This window comes from Gymnoscopelus braueri, assembly GCF_963280865.1.
Source record: "Gymnoscopelus braueri genome assembly, chromosome: 12".
Taxonomy (NCBI): Eukaryota; Metazoa; Chordata; class Actinopteri; order Myctophiformes; family Myctophidae; genus Gymnoscopelus; species Gymnoscopelus braueri.
This window is the reverse complement of record NC_137614.1, coordinates 4,726,505-4,744,614: the sequence shown is the minus strand read 5'-3', so window position 1 is coordinate 4,744,614 and position 18,110 is coordinate 4,726,505. Positions and strand designations below refer to the sequence as shown.

General features: G+C 43.4%; 1 protein-coding gene across 1 annotated transcript in view; it reads right to left on the bottom strand.

Moving 5' to 3' along the window:
- Positions 1-18,110, bottom strand: part of nkain4 (sodium/potassium transporting ATPase interacting 4) — a 280,906-nt gene that overhangs the window by 62,938 nt on the left and 199,858 nt on the right. Inside the window, exon 3 of the mRNA XM_080445340.1 lies at positions 202-339. Within this exon, the coding sequence (XP_080301466.1) occupies positions 202-339 (138 nt within the window). The remainder of the gene's footprint in view (positions 1-201; positions 340-18,110) is intronic.

Here is an 18,110-nt window from a genome sequence, read left to right as displayed (position 1 = left end):
GATAGAGCCCCCCCCCCCCATCGTTGCTGTCGGGCAGAAACCTCTTATCTCAATATTCTAACATTTTTATACATAAATCTTCTCTTCTGGGGGTCCCTGGCACAAAATCATTTCAGATGGGAGTCCGCGGCCAAATACATATTCATTTGGGGGTCCTTGACATGAATACGTTTGAGAACCACTGATGGTGGACTGACTCACCACCATGATGTAGCGTGGTCGGTACTGGATGGTCCCGAACAGACCCAGGATGACCAGGATGATGTGGAAGAAGTTGGACAGGATGGGAGCCCACTGGTAGCCCAGGAAGTCAAACACTTGTCTCTCCACGGCCAACATCTGAGAGACAGACAGACAGACAGACAGACAGACAGACAGACAGACAGACAGACAGACAGACAGACAGAGCGAGAGCGAGAGCGAGAGCGAAAGCGAGAGAGAGAGAGCGAGACAGACAGACAAAAAAGAGAGAGATTGTTATTCAGTATTTGAAGGAACATCCAGGATTTATGTCACATTCACAGAAGCAGTGATTTCTGGGTGTGTACAAAATGTCTGAAACATCACCCACAAAGGTGACATGGACCTTAGTGGTTCCACTTAGTCCATACAGCGATGAATTGATATTCAAAAGGAAATGTACACTGTAAGCTGTACTTTTCAATACTTCTCAAATTATTTTAATTCATGACATGAATGTACAGTATCGTTGCTTGTAAGCAGAGGTGTAAAGTAACTAAGTACATGTACTCAAGTACTGTACTTAAGTAAAACATTTAGGTACTTTTACTTTACTGGAGTATTTCCAATTTTCAGTACTTTTACTTCTACTCCACTACATCTCAGAAGACTATTTTATACTTTTACTCCACTACAATTATTTGAAAACTTTAGTTACTAGTTACTTTGTAGATTTTGATTATTATTACAAAACATACATTGACCACTTCAGCCCTATATACATCTAGAATTCCGGACTTTTACTTGTAACAGAGTACTTCTACGTTGCAGTATTGATACTTTTACTTAAGTATAGAATTTGAGTACTTTTTCCACCACTGGCTGACACAAACCAGACTTCCTCTCTCCCGCAGACAGAGAGAGGAGCGCAGCCTGGAGGTTGTGGCCTATATAAAAGATTATTAAATTCAATAAAAAACCCAACAATGACAGATTCATCGATTCAAATCCCTGCTGAGCCAACAAAAAGCTCCACAATTTCCGAGCCTCCTGCCAGTTAGCGGCCTCCAGCCACACACACACACGCACACACACAGCGGCCTACGGCCACACACAACCTCCATGGGAACTTTATGGGAGGCAAGAGGGCTTTCCCTTTATTATTACTACTGTCTAATCCTGAGTGTTGGTTTCACTCTGAAATGGAGCCTTTTCTGGTCCATTCGTAAACCTTTCAGAGTTAAAAGGAACACTTTGGGTTTTGACGGTGTAATGATGCCACAGCACTGAGCCAAGGTATTCATTACACACACACACACACACACCTTGGCTATGAGCTTGTGTATCTGCTATTTTTCAATAGCCAAAGAAATCTTAAAATGACACAGATGCGTTCCCGGTCTTAATGAGTTAATGTCATATGCCGTGTTACATTAACTAGTCCATACCCGGTCGACGCATCTGTGGGGGGGGATATGCGCACATGATCTGGCAACCCGGGAGGCAGTTAATCCCATAGCTGGGCAGCCCCGTAACCATGGCGACATTCTTTTACACAAAATAAACGCTAATAAACAGCTGAGATTTGGTGAAATCGAAGAACGGGCTCCGCTGTTCCGTGCACAATGGTAATGGTCAATGGCTGTGTGCAAATTCAGATCAATTGCTCCAGCCACTGAAGAGAACCGGGCAGAACAGTTTTTGGCCTCACCACGCACTACAGACAGAGGGTTTCTCAAATTATACGAGGATATACACATACATTATCATATAAATAAAATGGTGTTTTGCCAATTATTTTGGGGAGCCACTTGCAATATCCTCACGGGCCACAAGTGGACCCCCGGGTCCACATGTTGGGAATCGCTGACATAAACGCTCACGACGTGCACAACTCTTCCGTGAGTCCCTCCTCTATCAAAGTGTTCAACTTATTGCTTTGACATTTCATACCACGGCAAAAAACAAACACTACGGCAATAAAAACAGCGGCAGCAGTCTGAACCTGTGAGACTACGTGAGTCCATTTGCATCAACTCAATTAGCATAAAATTTGTAGGGGAAACACAGGGGGGAGACGAGGGGGCGGGGCATTTAATTAGAATGCCATCGCCAGGGTGAGGTGTGTGTGTATGTGTGTGCGTGCGTGCATGCTTGTGTGTGCGTGTGTTTGTGTCACAGGGCGATGGTGTGTTGTCGTGTGTGGACATGTCATCGGCAGCCAACCGCATGAAGATGGATGAGGGAGGGAGGAATCTCGTCTCCGCCGCCATGATGGGCGCACACACACACACACACACACACACACACACACGCACACACACACACACACACACACACACACACACACACACACACACACACACCCACCACAGGCTCTTGGTACAGGGCCATGGCCATACTTCTTAATGCGATGGAAATTTTACTAGCCACCCGATGCCACTTGCTGACAGAACAGGAACACACAAACAAAATAATAATAATAATAATAAAGGGTTGATAATTAAACACAAGAACCCCAGCCTCCCTATTCAGGGGGCGAACATTCTGAAACAATAGGCAATCTATTGAGATATCCACACATATCTCTGGAGCACGGAAAAATCTTGATGCTTTTGAATTTGAATCGTAAGTAACAGTTTCGGACATGTGAGGTCTCCACCTGACAGAGACGATAGGCTAGATACTTCCCAATATTACTCAACCAAAAGTGAAAGTCCAATGTGTACTTGAGTTTAAATACTACAGTTACTACTGTTCACACACACACACACACACACACACACACACACACACACACACACACACACACACACACACACACACACACACACACACACACACACACACACACACACACACACACACACACATTCATATAATTGGTCTTCACTAATGTTCATTATAATATGGTACAATTTCTGTTTCTACTCACTCTGTGTCTCAGAGGAGGGCTGTGGACAGTCCAGAAACCTTTTTTACCATTTCATCATGAGCATTAGTGAGGACCAATTATATGAAGATGGGTTGAAAATGGGTGAAGTCGTCCTTTAACACTTGGATAACAAAAAGAGCCCTATGCAGAAGGGGGCTCATTCTCACAGCTCTCTTGGCAGTGAACACACACACACTAATATGATATGATATGAGAACGGGTCGTGCTGGCCTGGCCCTACAAAACTCATATTATATAACTGAACTTGTTCTAGTCAAGACGACAAGCATCCTGAATAACAATTGGAGCAAAATACTTTGCAAGACTCTTCCAGTACTTTTCCATTTCATAACAGCTCGAGATCTGGTAAAAAAAAAATATATATATATTACCACCAAGGTTCAGTGAACCTTCCATTTGATACCGCGCCTTGTTTGGCAAGGAGATGGGCTGACAAGCATGCAGCACTGTGTGGAGTATTGAATATAATATAGGCTATGCTTGTGTTATTGAAGAAATATATGGAAACAAGACTAATACATATTGATGATGGAATACATAGTATACATTACACGTACTGCCTCTGCCTCCAAGATCATTGGCCATCCCACACACAAACTTTCTGATATGAACGACAACGCCTTCACACGCCTACAATTTACAATGTAGGCATTGAGCAGAAGCCCTTTATGGCGACTTTAATAAGCAAGGTAAACAAATACATCAAATGCAGAGAGATACAGTAGTGTAGTGCAGGGGTGATGCAACTTTGATGACTTTACTCAAGTCAATTTTGAATCCCGGACTTTCACTTGTAACAGAGTACTTCTACATTGCAGTATTGATACTTTTACTTAAGCAAAACATTTGAGTAGTTTTTCCACCACTGGTGACCGTACGCGTGACGCAGTCATATACGGCTCCGTGTATATTTACTCATGTAAGGAGGAAATGAGGGATAGAGAGAATGGAAGTGGGGGAATATATGAAAGAATGTTATGAATACTGAAGGCTTTATTATGTTAGAGAGGAGAGGGATCTGAGAGAGAGAATGACATTACAATGGGAGAGAGATTAAAGTAGAGCCGCGCACACACACACACACACACACACACACACACACACACACACACACACACACACACACACACACACACACACACACACACACACACACACACACACACACACACACACACACACACACACACACAACTAGCGGAGCGACTAAGCTCCCATGTCTCATAATAACCTCTGTCTTTCCCCTGGACAAGGGGGGACGGGGGTGTAGGAAATGAACACAGTGAAAGGGGCCATACATACATGTTGTTATGCGAGGCCCCTGGTCATGGTCTCACAGAGCTCAATAAAACAGAAGTGGGCCACGGGAACAACCAAACGCAGAGGGAGTGTTGGCATCACGGAGGGGCTTGTTAGGTCCACGCTACGGTCTCTGGAGACAGACTGTCGACTCACACACATTTCCAAATGCTTCAGTCATACAGTCTTATCTACGCAACGGAAGCGCTGGAAATGATACAGGGCTAAAACAGGGGGGGGGGGGGATAGAGCATGTACATCGTCAATTTTTTGGTGAAGAGATTTGGTGTAGATGGAAACCCTAACCCGAGTAGACAGTGGTTCTCAAACTTTTTCCTCGTCAAGGAACCCCAAATTGATGTTTTTGCCCGCAGACCCCCATCTGAAATGTTTTATGGCAGGGACCCCTCAGAAGAGAAGATTTGAGTACAAATCGTATTCAAATCATTCAATATTTTTCAATATTTTTCAAATAATTTCAAAAGTAGCTGATGTGCAAGCTCTGCTATTTTTGAACAGCCAAATGTATAAAAAGTGGTTAAAATGATTGTGATGCTATGTTAACTACTTTAGTTGGGGACCCCCGGGGACCCCCCCCCCCCCTCAAGGACCCCTGGACCCCACTTTGAGAACCAACGCTCTAGGACCAGAGTGTTTAAGTGGTTACGGTTCTGATTACTACGTTGTTTTTGTGGTGTTACACGTTCCTTCCTTAGAGCACAACATTATCTGAGAACAATATTCACGCCGGTCTCTTCACACTCAACCTCGGTTATAATAACTCTATTAAGTTAACTATTCATTCGAGAGAATGTTGTACCGCTATCCTATTAATAAAATAATACTTTATAATAAGTGTAACCACATTCATAATTCAAGCCAAGGACGGCCCGGTGCACACATTAGCTCCTACTTCACCGTATACAATAAAAAACATCAGCAACATAATGTTTCAGCCTCTACAGCAGTGGTTACCCCCAGGGGGGTCCCCAAATTATTGGAGGGGTGATTATCTTAATGTGCAACATTGTTTTCTTACTCAACAGTAAACAAACCACAACAACCAAAAGTTACAATTGAATGACTTTTAAGACCTTTTTAATAGATTAAATAGACAAATATTACATAAGATAGAGGCAAACATTGTGAAAATAGCCGATCTACAAGCTCACAAGCTTGTAGTTCGGCTATTTTCACAATATTTATCTGTGGAACCGAGTCAAACTAAATGTAATGGCTACAATTCCAAGTGCTTGTCAGGCTGGGGGGTCCCCAGTTCAAATATGATTATTTTGGGGGGTCCCCAGTTCAAATATGATTATTTTGGGGGGTCGCGGCCTGAAACGTTAGGGAACGCTTGCTCTACAGCAGAGTCTGACAGCTCTGTAAGCGAGGGGCTTTAACATGTCTTCTTCATCCCTCTGTCTCTCTTTGTCTCTCTGACTGACACAAACACAAACACGCACGCACGCACGCACGCACGCACGCACGCACGCACGCACGCACGCACGCACGCACGCACGCACGCACGCACGCACGCACGCACGCACACACATGCCTGTACAAGACCCACGCAGTAAAACCCCTGAGTTTTCCTTTGACTCTGAGGGTCTGCAAATTGACCTTTTCAGAGTAAAATGTACACTCAGGGGTCTTGCAAGTGCACATCAGCACATGGAGGGCCTACCCCACCCACGCACACTGTGCATGTTCACAATAACATGGCTGTATGTCCCCCCACACACACACATAGTTCAGATGCCTCACTTTATTCATTAGACACGGACATCACAGCCTCGCCTGGAAATAAGTCTAATGTAGCATGCAAGAAGTGTGTGACGGAGAGAGAGAGAGAGAGAGAGAGAGAGAGAGAGAGAGAGAATGATAGACAGAGAGAGAGAGAATGATAGACAGAGAGAGAGAGAGAGAGAGAGAGAGAGAGAGAGAGAGAGAGAGAGAGAGAGAGAGAATGATAGACAGAGAGAGAGAGAATGATAGACAGAGAGAGAGAGAGAGAGAATGATAGAGAGAGAGAAAGAATAAGAGCGACAGACAGACATACAGAGAGAGACAGAGCGAGAGAGAGAGGGCAGGAGAGAGATAAAGTCAAAGAGACAGAGATGTTATTTAGCTGGAGAGCTCTCTCATGTATTCTCTGTACATGTGAGGAGGAAATGGGGAGATGCTTTGTAGGTCCATCGTAATCTCTGCTAACTCAATTATCCTCCATGATGACGGCAATCAATCAAAGATGGAAATCACTAGCCCCCCCCCCCCCCAACACACACACACACACACACACACACACACACACACAAACTTACACTCAGAAACATGGACACAAACAACCCCACAATTCATGGCGTACAGTCAGTGGGTTAGTTTGGGAGTGGGGTGGAATTCGATCAAACAGATACCAGCGCTCTTCCAGGAACGAGCAGCCTGCAGCTCCTTCAGCCCCTAAAAGCCTCTCCCCCCCCCCCCCCCCCAGCCCCCCCCCCCACCCCGCAAAACGCAAATGACTCCCTCAAGGCTGACGGAATCTGTTTGTGTGTTTACGTGTGCGTCTATACCACTCTGTGTGTGTGTGTGTGTGTGTGTGTGTGTGTGTGTGTGTGTGTGTGTGTGTGTGTGTGTGTGTGTGTGTGAGAGAGAGAGCGAGAGAGAGACCACACCACTCCTCTCCTCCTGCCATAAATTGCTATGCAATTAAGGGGTATGTGAGCTGGCAGGATGCAACAAGCCTCTCTTCACACCTCCGCTTCTTCACTTGATTTGCCTTCGCCGTGTTTCTCGCTCCGCTCCCTCCTGGGTTGATATCTTATTCAGTTTTTTTTTTTTTTTCTCCTTCCGTGCTATATGTGATTTAGAAGACATTTGTAGAATCCTCCAGAAGCAAAGATTTTAGTTACAAATGTTCGCTTTAAAAATATATTCAAAGATTTGCACAAAGTTTCAAGATTTTTCAACGCGCTATGTATATCTGCTATTTTTGAATAGCCAAAGAAATCTTGATGCGTTCCCGGTCTTAATGGGTTAACTCGGAGTGTGTGTGTGTGTGTGTGTGTGTCTGTCCGTGTGTCTGTCCGTGTGCGAGCAGCTAATCTCCGCCACTGTTGGTGGCTGGCCCGATCGCTGTGAAACTGTGCCACTCCAAATGTTTCACATCCGCCTTCCGGGATTAGACATATAGGGTTATGCCTGATTTACACTTATAGTTGCACACTGGTGTCGTGCACCGAAAGATAGCTGATCTACAATCAGCTATTACCCTTTAATAGATCAGCTGTCTTTTGGCTTTAGGCTTATAAGTTATCGTTAAATTTGGCAATAAAAAAACAAAATGCCAATGGAATTCATAAAATCACTGTCTTAAAATGTTGAAGTCCTCACAAGTATAGTAATACAAACCGGTGTGTGTGTGTGTGTGTGTGTGTGTGTGTGTGTGTGTGTGTGTGTGTGTGTGTGTGTGTGTGTGTGTGTGTGTGTGTGTGTGTGTGTGTGTGTGTGTGTGTGTGTGTGTGTGTGTGTGTGTGTGTGTGTGTGTGTGTGTGACTCTGGGTGTAACTGCAGGCCATATGAGTCAGTTTCCTCCGGTGGGTTTCATGATACAGATAACTGAGTCAGCCACTCAGGCGAGAAGATGATGTCTCTGCAGACACCTGGGACTGTGAGCGCTGAATCATAGAGGATGGGTTTGTGTTTTTTTTACCATCTCCTGTGTGTGTTTTTTTGTTTTTTTCTTTACTGGCTCGGGCCAGGCTGATTTGCTTAATCCATTAAGACTGGGAACGCATCTGTGACATTTTAAGATTTCTTTGGCTATTTTTTTTTTAGGTGGATTTCTTTTGCAAATCTTTGAATATATACATATATTTTTTAAAGCGAAGATTTTTATAACTCAAATCTTTGCTTCTGGGGGGTCCCTGGAACAAACATATTTTGAGAACCACTGATTATAGCAACATATATATATATATTTTTTTAAACTGTTAAGATTTAGAAGGCATTTGTACAATCCCCCAGAAGCAAAGATTTGAGTTAAAAATGTGAAATATCTATTCAAAGATTTGCACAAACTTTCATGATTTTCCCCAAAAATAGCAGATCTACAAGCTCATAGCGCGGCTATGAGCTTGTAGATCTGCTATTTTTGGAATAGCCAAAGTATAAGATAATGGTTAAAGTGGTTAAAATCTAAAGAGACAGATGCTTTCCCGGTCGTAATGGGTTAATCGGTTTGTTTTTACAACTTACACTTACAAAACACACACCAGCAATTACCCTGCTCTGCTCTGATGCAACGATAAGACTGTGAGCGTGTAGTGACAGATATACCGCCGTGTTCGCAGGAATCACTATTGGGCCAATGTTCTCAGACTGACTGACAGCCCAGATCCCATGTTTGGTCTATCAGTGTTATTTTCTAACACTGATAGACCAGTGTTTTTTCCCTCTTAGCAGAGGGAGAGATTAAGCAGGAACCCCCCCCCCACTACGTAAATTAAATATATTTTTCCATGTTCCATATTATATTAAACGTGTTCCATTGATTTCATAGATAGCTTCATAGACTTGTTTGACAGTCACAGCACTATCATCAGCGTTGCGCAAATTATTGTTTTTTTTTTCAGACATTTAAATCATTTCACACCGGCGACTATGTGAATATACGCAAAATTCGACTGCGGTCCGAATAATTAAAAGACGCTTTTTCGCTCCACTTTGATGTGGAAGCTTGCATTGACTTTATAAGGTTTTTTTTTTTTAAACGTATTATTCGCATAAAAAAATCGCCCCCCGGTGTGTAAGAACCTTTACACTCTCGATACTTTGTAAACTTGACCTTTGGTTCTGTACTTGGTCTGCTCTTTTTTCCCCTCTAGACCCAGACCCCCTGTTAAAGACCCTAAGGTCTATCCAGATTGGAATCAGATTTTTTATCAAGTCTGAATGCCAGAAAAACACATGGAAACGGATGTTTTGTCACATGGATAATTGTAGTCGGACGCAAACAACAAGCAAACTGCACTCAGCTGTGAAACCTTATGGCCGTGTTTTTGTGCTTTCATACAATGTGTGCAATCTACGGGTTACGGGTTCAGCGTGCATGTGTCTGTGCTTCATGTTTCTCCTTCCAGGTCCTGCCGATTTTCAACATTTTTCAGGCCAAGGACCCCCTTAGCCAAGAGAGATATGAAGCGAGGACCCCCCACTACACAGATTAAACTTTTTATATATTTCATAGATAGCTTCATAGACTTGTTTGACAGACACTGTCATCAGTGTTGGATCAGAAGCTTTTCCTCTTCACAGGCTCCTCTTAAATGCGGCGTTCCACAAGGATCGATGTTGGGACCCCTGCTGTTCACGATTTACATGTTTAATGTAAATGTTTAATGTAATTAGTATATTCGGCCCCCCAAATTCCACCCACTCCTTCTATTCAGAACTTGGCACCTTAGCTTCAAATGGCACGCACACCACCGTCATTTTTGATCCAGACATCTCATTCAACATCCAAGTTACAAGAAGTCCTTGCTATTACCAGATTAGAAACATCACCAAAATAAAATCATTTCTATCCACTGCAGACCTTGATCCATGTTTTCATTTCATCTCGCTTGGACTACTTTAACTCCCTCTACTTTGGCATTAACAAAAGCCATATCCCGTCTCCAGATGGTGCAAAACTCTGCGGCAAGATTACTTACCAACACAAAGCGACCATATCACACCCATCCTGGCTGCTCTACACTGGCTGCCTGTGAGCTAAAGAACTGATTTTAAGATTCTATTGATCACTTTTAAAGCCCTACACGGACTGGCTCCCAGTTACATTGTGGACTTGCTGAAACCCCATGAGCCAGTGCGCCGGCTTAGATCCTCGGATAGGGCCCTCCTGGATCCTCCCACAACTCACTGTGTCACCTGGGGGGGGGGGGGGGGGGGGACCGGGTTTTTGCGGCCAGGGCACCGTTGCTCTGGAACGCCTTACCCATGGATCTTATGTTAGCAGAGTCAGTGTCCTCTTTTAAATCGCTTTTGAAAACTCATCTGTATATACAGTGTTTTTCCTGAAGATTGTTTTATGGGCTGTTTTAATGCCGTTGTGAGCTTGCAATCTGCTATTTTCGGCGAATGTTCCCACCAGGGATGCTAGGGTTCAAGTGGGTATGTAACAAGAAAGTTCCTATCATTCAATGATTTGGCGCCCCCCCCCTCCTAAAATAACTCCTAGGGGTCCTGAACCCCCTGTTGAAGACCCCTGGTGGTGTAGAGGGAAATGGAGAGGGGGGGCAGGCAGTACAGACCCCTGGTGGACACCACAGGTCTTGTAGATCGGTCAGAGAAGAATGTAGCGGCTTAAAACAGATGAATTAAAACTCAGGATTTTCCGTGTTAAGTCTATAGCAGATATAAATGAAATGATTAGACGGTGCCAGAAGAGTCAAGCAATGACTCAGACAGGCCGGCTCAGGCAGCTGGCTGCTTTGGCTGCTTTGGCTGCTTTGGCTCAGACCTATAGCCTTATCTCAATGACTCTCCCACTAGACAGCAAAGCACTTCTAAACCCTTTTCCAATCCAATTCTTCACCTACTCGCCTGCGTTAAGCCATTAGACGCGCTAGGTCTTTGCCTGTTGCCAGTGTAAAGTAATGGTGACATTCAGTACTTGTGTGCTTGTGCGTGTGCGCTCGTGTGCGCGTGTGTGTGTGTGTGTGTGTGTGTGTGTGTGTGTGTGTGTGTGTGTGTGTGTGTGTGTGTGTGTGTGTGTGTGCATGTGTCCATCTGTGCGAGCTGTAAAAGTCACTGGGTAAATGGGGGGGGGGGGTGAGAAAGACAGATAACTCTTGGACGTTCCCTGGCCTGGCCTGGGTTAGAAAAATGGAATTAAAGGACTATGGGTGCCTTAAAAACCCATTTCCTTCATAATGTGATTTCTACTGTATTGTATCGATCCACCTTTCTATCTGTGGGGTTACGGTCACGTCCATGAGGTTTGAAGACTGGTCGCTTTAGATGGAAATATTCTACTATGCTCTGATACAGTGGTTCTTCTCAACCAGTGGTCCGGGGACCACCAGTGGTCCTTGAAGGGGTTCCAGGTGGTCCCCAGCTAAATGATGGAGAGTTGGTAACCAAATGGACCCTTATTAGATCTTTAACTCTTGAGAGCGTAAAATGACGCTCTCAAGAGTTAAATCATTTTTTAAACATCTGCATTAATTTAGAAGAAGTCTACACAATTAGAGAATGCAGAAGAATTGTTATTTTGTTCAAGGTTTGCCTGTTATCTCTCCTAATGGTACAACATCATTACAGCATGGAATTGTGGACAAAATATTATCCAACGAGGTCTGAGAGTCTAAATCTCATCAAACGGTGGTCCGTGGCTTAAATGCTGAATAAATAATGGACCTTGATATGAAAAAGGTTGAAAACCACTGCTCTAATAAAGAGAAGAACGTGTAACCTACAGTCCTCGGCAAGGACATTGTCTGTGACTTCTATTACATATCATTGCTGTCTCCATAATTTCAACATAACATATTACAAAGTAGTGTAAATAGCTGATCTACAAAGCTCAGAACATGTCACAACGCGACGCCGAGCTTGTAGATCGGCTATTTACGCTCATTTGGAATCACTGAACAAATGAAAAGTATATTAACAAGAGCTAAGCTGTGAGTAACTTTCATTGGATCCATTGGAACACAGGTTATTTGTTTCACATTTAACAGTAACAGTTGTGGACATACAGCGACAATATGTGTGTGTGTGTGTGTGTGTGTGTGTGTGTGTGTGTGTGTGTGTGTGTGTGTGTGTGTGTGTGTGTGTGTGTGTGTGTGTGTGTGTGTGTGTGTGTGTGTGTGTATGCATGCACGCTGCATGTGCGCGCCCGTGTTCTACTTGTCTGTGGATGACATGGGTTTCGCTCAGTGGTGGAAAAGTAGAAAGTACCAAAAGTAGAAAGTACTCATTATGCAGAATGTCCCAGTGTACAGTTTTCAAATGTATAAAATGCATAAAATCGTTTGAAAATAGCAGATCTACAAGTGAGCTTGTAGATCGGCTATTTTCAACTGGCCGAAATGTACATAGGGCTGAAGTGGTTAATGTATGTTTTGTAATAAAAATCTAAATCTACAAAGTAATAGTAACTAAAGTTTTTCAAATAATTGTAGCAATTGGCAATACTCCAGTAAAGTAAAATATACCTGAACATTTTAGTTAAGTACAGTACTTGAGTAAATGTATTTTGTTACTTTACACCACTGGTTTCGCTGTGGCTCAAGTCCAGACCAAGACAGTGTCATTCCCCACATGCAGCGTCCTGATTGGTGGTTGAAGACCTCCCAGACTGAGATTGACATGGTCTCTCTCTCTGTGTATCTCTTTCTCTCTGTCTCTCTCTCTCTCTCTCTCTCTCTCTCCCCCCTCATGGCTTCTCCGACCCTTTGATCTCCATCTAGTCTTGCGTGGCCAGACTGTTGCCTCCCACAATGTTCAAATTTTTCATACAGTCTGTTTCATACAGTCTGTTTCATACAGTCTATTTCATACAGTCTGGGACTCAGAAGCTCTGATCATGATTAAAATATAAAGCGGATGTGAAGCCTCCTCCCCACTTCCGCTTCGTCTTTGCAGTTGCGCAAATTTATCCTACTATGAATCATAATAATCTAAGTATACATAGCTTGATGCTTAGCAGAAATGGAAATTAAAAAATAAAATGTAAAGATATTTTAAAATAAATTTTCGTGAACGGAAGTGCCAGCTTCCTCTCTCGGATTTGGGGAGTTGTAGTTCCAGACTCTATATAGCATTCGGAGATTGTAGAATAGTTGTCTGGCTACTCGAGACTAATCTCCATCCCCTCCATCCCCTCCATCCATCCGCTCTTCCCTCGTGAGAACCTCTCTCTCAGACGTTACGTTTCTATTCCCTTCCGATAAAGGCAGCGATGGGAAAAGTACTCAAACTTTCTTTTACTCAAGTAAAAGTATCAATAACCTATTGTAGAAATAGTCTGTTACAAGTACAAGTTCGGTATTTAAAATGTACTTGTGTAAAAGTACAAAAGTATCAAAATATACCTAAAGTACCAAAAGTAATTAAATTACTCATTATGCAGAATGTCCCATTTCACAAGTTTTCAAATGTATACAAATTCTTTGAAAATAGCAGATCTACAAGCTCACACGTGTTGTGACTCGTGAGCTTGTATAATACAGGTCTGAGGTGGTTTAGTAATAATAATCTAAATCTTCAAAGTAACTAGTGATTTCAAATAATTATAATGGAGTAAAAGTACAATATTTGCCTTTGACTATAGTGGAGCAGAAGTAAAATAATTGAAACTGGAAGTATACTCCAGTAAAGTAAAGCTATACCACAAAATTGTACTTAAGTACAGTACTTGAGTAAATGTACTTAGTTACTTTCCACCACTGGAGAAAGGCTATAGTCTTCTCCTTAAAGCCAGCCCAATAATTCAGTATTATGCCAGTACAGTACAGTACAAAGCCATTATCCAGACCTACAGTATAGATAGGAGCCATGTAGTTCTCCACACTGGGAAGAGCAACTCCCTTCCTCTCATGACGACGTTGTTCCTATCTCTCTCTAAATAACCATTATCTGAGACACTCCCTTCCTCCTTTTATCTCTTTTCCCTTCACTTTTACAACCGTCAGCATTTATACATTGTTTTTCTTTTCAGTGGTGGAAAGTAAGTTAACTCAAGTTTTTACTCAAGTACTGTAAGTACCATTTGGATATACTTCTACTCCACTACATATCAGAGGCAAGTATTGTACTTTTTACTCCACTACAATTATTTGAAAACTTAACTTACCTTTCAGATTTACATTAGTATTTCAAAACATTCATTAAACCAATCAAGGCCTGTTTTATACATACAATACTTTTGCTCAAGTGAAATGTTGAAGTATAGGCCTTTTACTTTACAAAATAATATGTCTGAGCAAAGGACCGGAGTGCTTGGGACTATTAGAGGCTAATTTAGAGTCTGCAGTGTTTAAACCTCACAGGATTCTGAGCGAGGAATGCGGCGCTGTTGAATTTTTCAAGGGATTTCGGTTGCCAAGACAGGGGATTAGTGTCACTTACCGAAGCCCTGTTCTCTGAATCCACACTCTGTTGTGTTGTTTCTGTGAGTCGCGTGGAGATGTGGCAACGCACTCCTCCGGTACACAACGCTAACAAACAGCGCACGCCGGGGGGGACAACATTCACAACAACGCACATCGCATAAACACACAAACTGACTAAACCATACACACACACTAAACATGGCATTTCATTCTCCTCGGGGCACGCTGACACAACAGAGTCGGAACGAGATTACGGAGAGAGAGAAAACCTTCTGTAAAACATGAGTGACTGGTTGTCAAAGTGGGGTCCCGGGACCCCCAGGGGTCCTGGAGGAGGGCCTCCAGGGGGGTCCTCTGGCAAAATGAGGAACGGTTTCAAACATTTAAGACTATTCAAGACTACTTTTTCAGCTATTTAAAAATAGCCGATCTACAAGCTCACAACGCATCGCAATGCGACACGTTGTGGTGCTTGTAGATCAGCTATTTTTTTTAAAGTTTTGACCAATCCTGACAAATCTTCTCTTATGGGGGTCCCTGGCACAACATCTTTTCAAATGGGGGTCCCACCGCCACAAGAGACAAGGGGTTCAAATCCACCGCGGTGTTGGGCGTCTATACGAACACAATCGGCTTGTGTTCGGGGGGGAGGGAAGACACGTACTACGGGCTGGGGGGCGGAGCCTATGTCAGCAGGGAGTGTGGGGCGGAAGGACCAGGACGGAGGCTATACGTCCTCCCGGTGGGGGCTCCTCACTGGCAGGTGAGTCAGTAGGATACGACAGCAGTGACAACACCACATAGAAATGTGTGTGGGGGGGAAACAATTAAAAAGTGACTGAATTGGGGAGAAAAAGGTGCATACAAAAAGATTATAATAATAATTGGTTCGATTAGACTGCATTTTGTTTGTAAGCGCTGCTGACTATTTGTGTGTGTGTGTGTGTGTGTGTGTGTGTGTGTGTGTGTGTGTGTGTGTGTGTGTGTGTGTGTGTGTGTGTGTGTGTGTGTGTGTGTGTGCGTGTGCGTGCGTGTGTTTGTGTATTACACTTAGAAGTAAAAGTCTGGAATTAAAAATTTGCTTCAGTAAATTACGAAAGTATTGGTTAGACTGCATTTTGTTTTGACTATTTGTGTGTGTGTGTGTCTGTGTGTGTCTGTGTGTGTGTGTGTGTTGTTACACACACCGACTAACACCCAGCTGCCACCGGCCATGAAAATGTTGGAGAACCACTGGGATAACGGGGACGGAAGGAAAGAGGCGACTAAAGCGAGAGCCAGCGTATAAAGCCCTTCTCCTCATGATGTCCCACATCTAAAGCACAAACACTTTAGCTTTTCCGCCCCAATTAGCGAGACAAGCAATTTAGTCACGTACCGCGGCAGCGGAGAGAGAACGGCAAACAGCTGTCAGCAGTTTGTGTGCCTCCCAAGTTCCATTCCCCATAATTGAGTCGGTAACGGCGCCGTTTTCATCACAACACCATCACTCATAATCTTTCTGAGGCCTTATACCTCAAGGGAGAGGAAGTCGTGCCTCTGCGCTCGAACACTTTGATCAGACAAAATAATTGGAGTGACAACATCCGCAAAGTCATCAGCTGCTTGTAAAACAAGGACGGGGTTACAAAGACACCGTTGTAGCGCGGAAGAACGTTGGAAATATGCATTGCAATCGCTCAGCTCAACGTGATCTGTCAAGATAGTCAGGCCGCCTCATGGCTACCGTTCTCTCCCCAAAGCAATTTATTTGGCATCGCCGCTATAATAAATGACACCGCCGGAACCGCTGGAACGGAAAGAGGAGAAATAGGTTTGCAAATGGGCCTAGTTTTATCTCCATTATGGCTTAACATCGCCGGCATCGCCCATGTGGAACACACACACACACACATGTGGATGCGGGTGCCCACGCACACACATGAAACAAACCACAAGGTTTATGTAAATGGGTGCATGCAACACACACACACACACACACACACACACACACACACACACACACACACACACACACACACACACACACACACACACACACACACACAGGTTTTCATTTTGACCACATAATTAATGGCCTGTTAAATTGAAGACATTAAAATGGTGAACAGTTGTAAAAAGGCCACCAGGGACCAAGAGAGAGCTAGATGTGGTTCTAAGGACATTATCGTAAAAATCTAAATCTACATTCTGCCGCACAGCGAGTACAGCAAAAGGAGACTCCTCCGACCCCCCCCCCCCTCCCCCCTACAAGAGCGGATAGAAGTTCTCTCGTGCGGTTAGGGGCTAGAGTCCACCAAGACCACTTTTCCCTGCGTGCATACACAGGTACAGTATATGTAAAGATTGTAATCGTTTACAATGGGGGCGCTTACAACCCCAGCACTGAGCGTCTATTTTGCACAGTGCGTTCACACGTGGCGTTTTTATCTGCTGACATATTCTTAACTCAGGTGTTTGGCAGCGTTTTCCAGGCGTTTTCAGGTGGTAAGAAATGCGTTGGTGCGACACATGTAGCCATAGCATGAGCCTATGAATGGCTGAGATTAACCACAAGCAAGCACCCCTTTGTTGTGGTGCAAATACCATAGACTCTGACAACTTCTTTACTTTGCAATTAAAATAACCTTTACTGCCTATACGTTTGAAAATACTAAAATGAAGGGGAAAAGGGAGGTGGAACAATAATATTGTTCCACCTCCATATTATGTTGGCATGTGAAGGTTCAAATCAAATCAGAATGCAGGTGTCTCCGTCTACCTAATTAGCACAGATGGGATCAATCCCACTAATTAGGGATGACACTACTAGACAACTTTACACTTGATTTTAGTACCTTAGTAAACCTTTTCATAAACACTTTATGTTTTCAATCGCTAGTTTAAAGTCTTTTTTAAATCATCATGATATGTGTTTAGTAAATCATGGTCCCATTCATTTTAATATGAATGATAAACCGCCCTCGCTGCGGTTGCAGCCAATAGCAGTCGTTTACGTTAGCATTCCGGACCGGATATAGAAAGATGGCGGATTTGAAATAGCTGAGAAATAAGCTTCAAAACAGGTCTGTAGAAACCAATGGCGTCACTTTGTCCATTATTTTTCTTATAGTCTATGGTTGCAGTGTACTGTAAGTGCATCAGTCAGTGGCTGCCTGTTTGTTGCCTCATATAGCAGCATGTTGGGTGGGTATAGTTTATATAGCAGCATGTTGGGTGGGTATAGTTTATATAGCAGCATGTTGGGTTTGTATAGTTTATATAGCAGCATGTTGGGTGGGTATAGTTTATATAGCAGCATGTTGGGTGGGTATAGTTTATATAGCAGCATGTTGGGTGGGTATAGTTTATATAGCAGCATGTTGGGTTTGTATAGTTTATATAGCAGCATGTTGGGTGGGTATAGTTTATATAGCAGCATGTTGGGTGGGTATAGTTTATATAGCAGCATGTTGGGTGGGTATAGTTTATATAGCAGCATGTTGAGTGGGTATAGTTTATATAGCAGCATGTTGGGTGGGTATAGTTTATATAGCAGCATGTTGGGTGGGTAT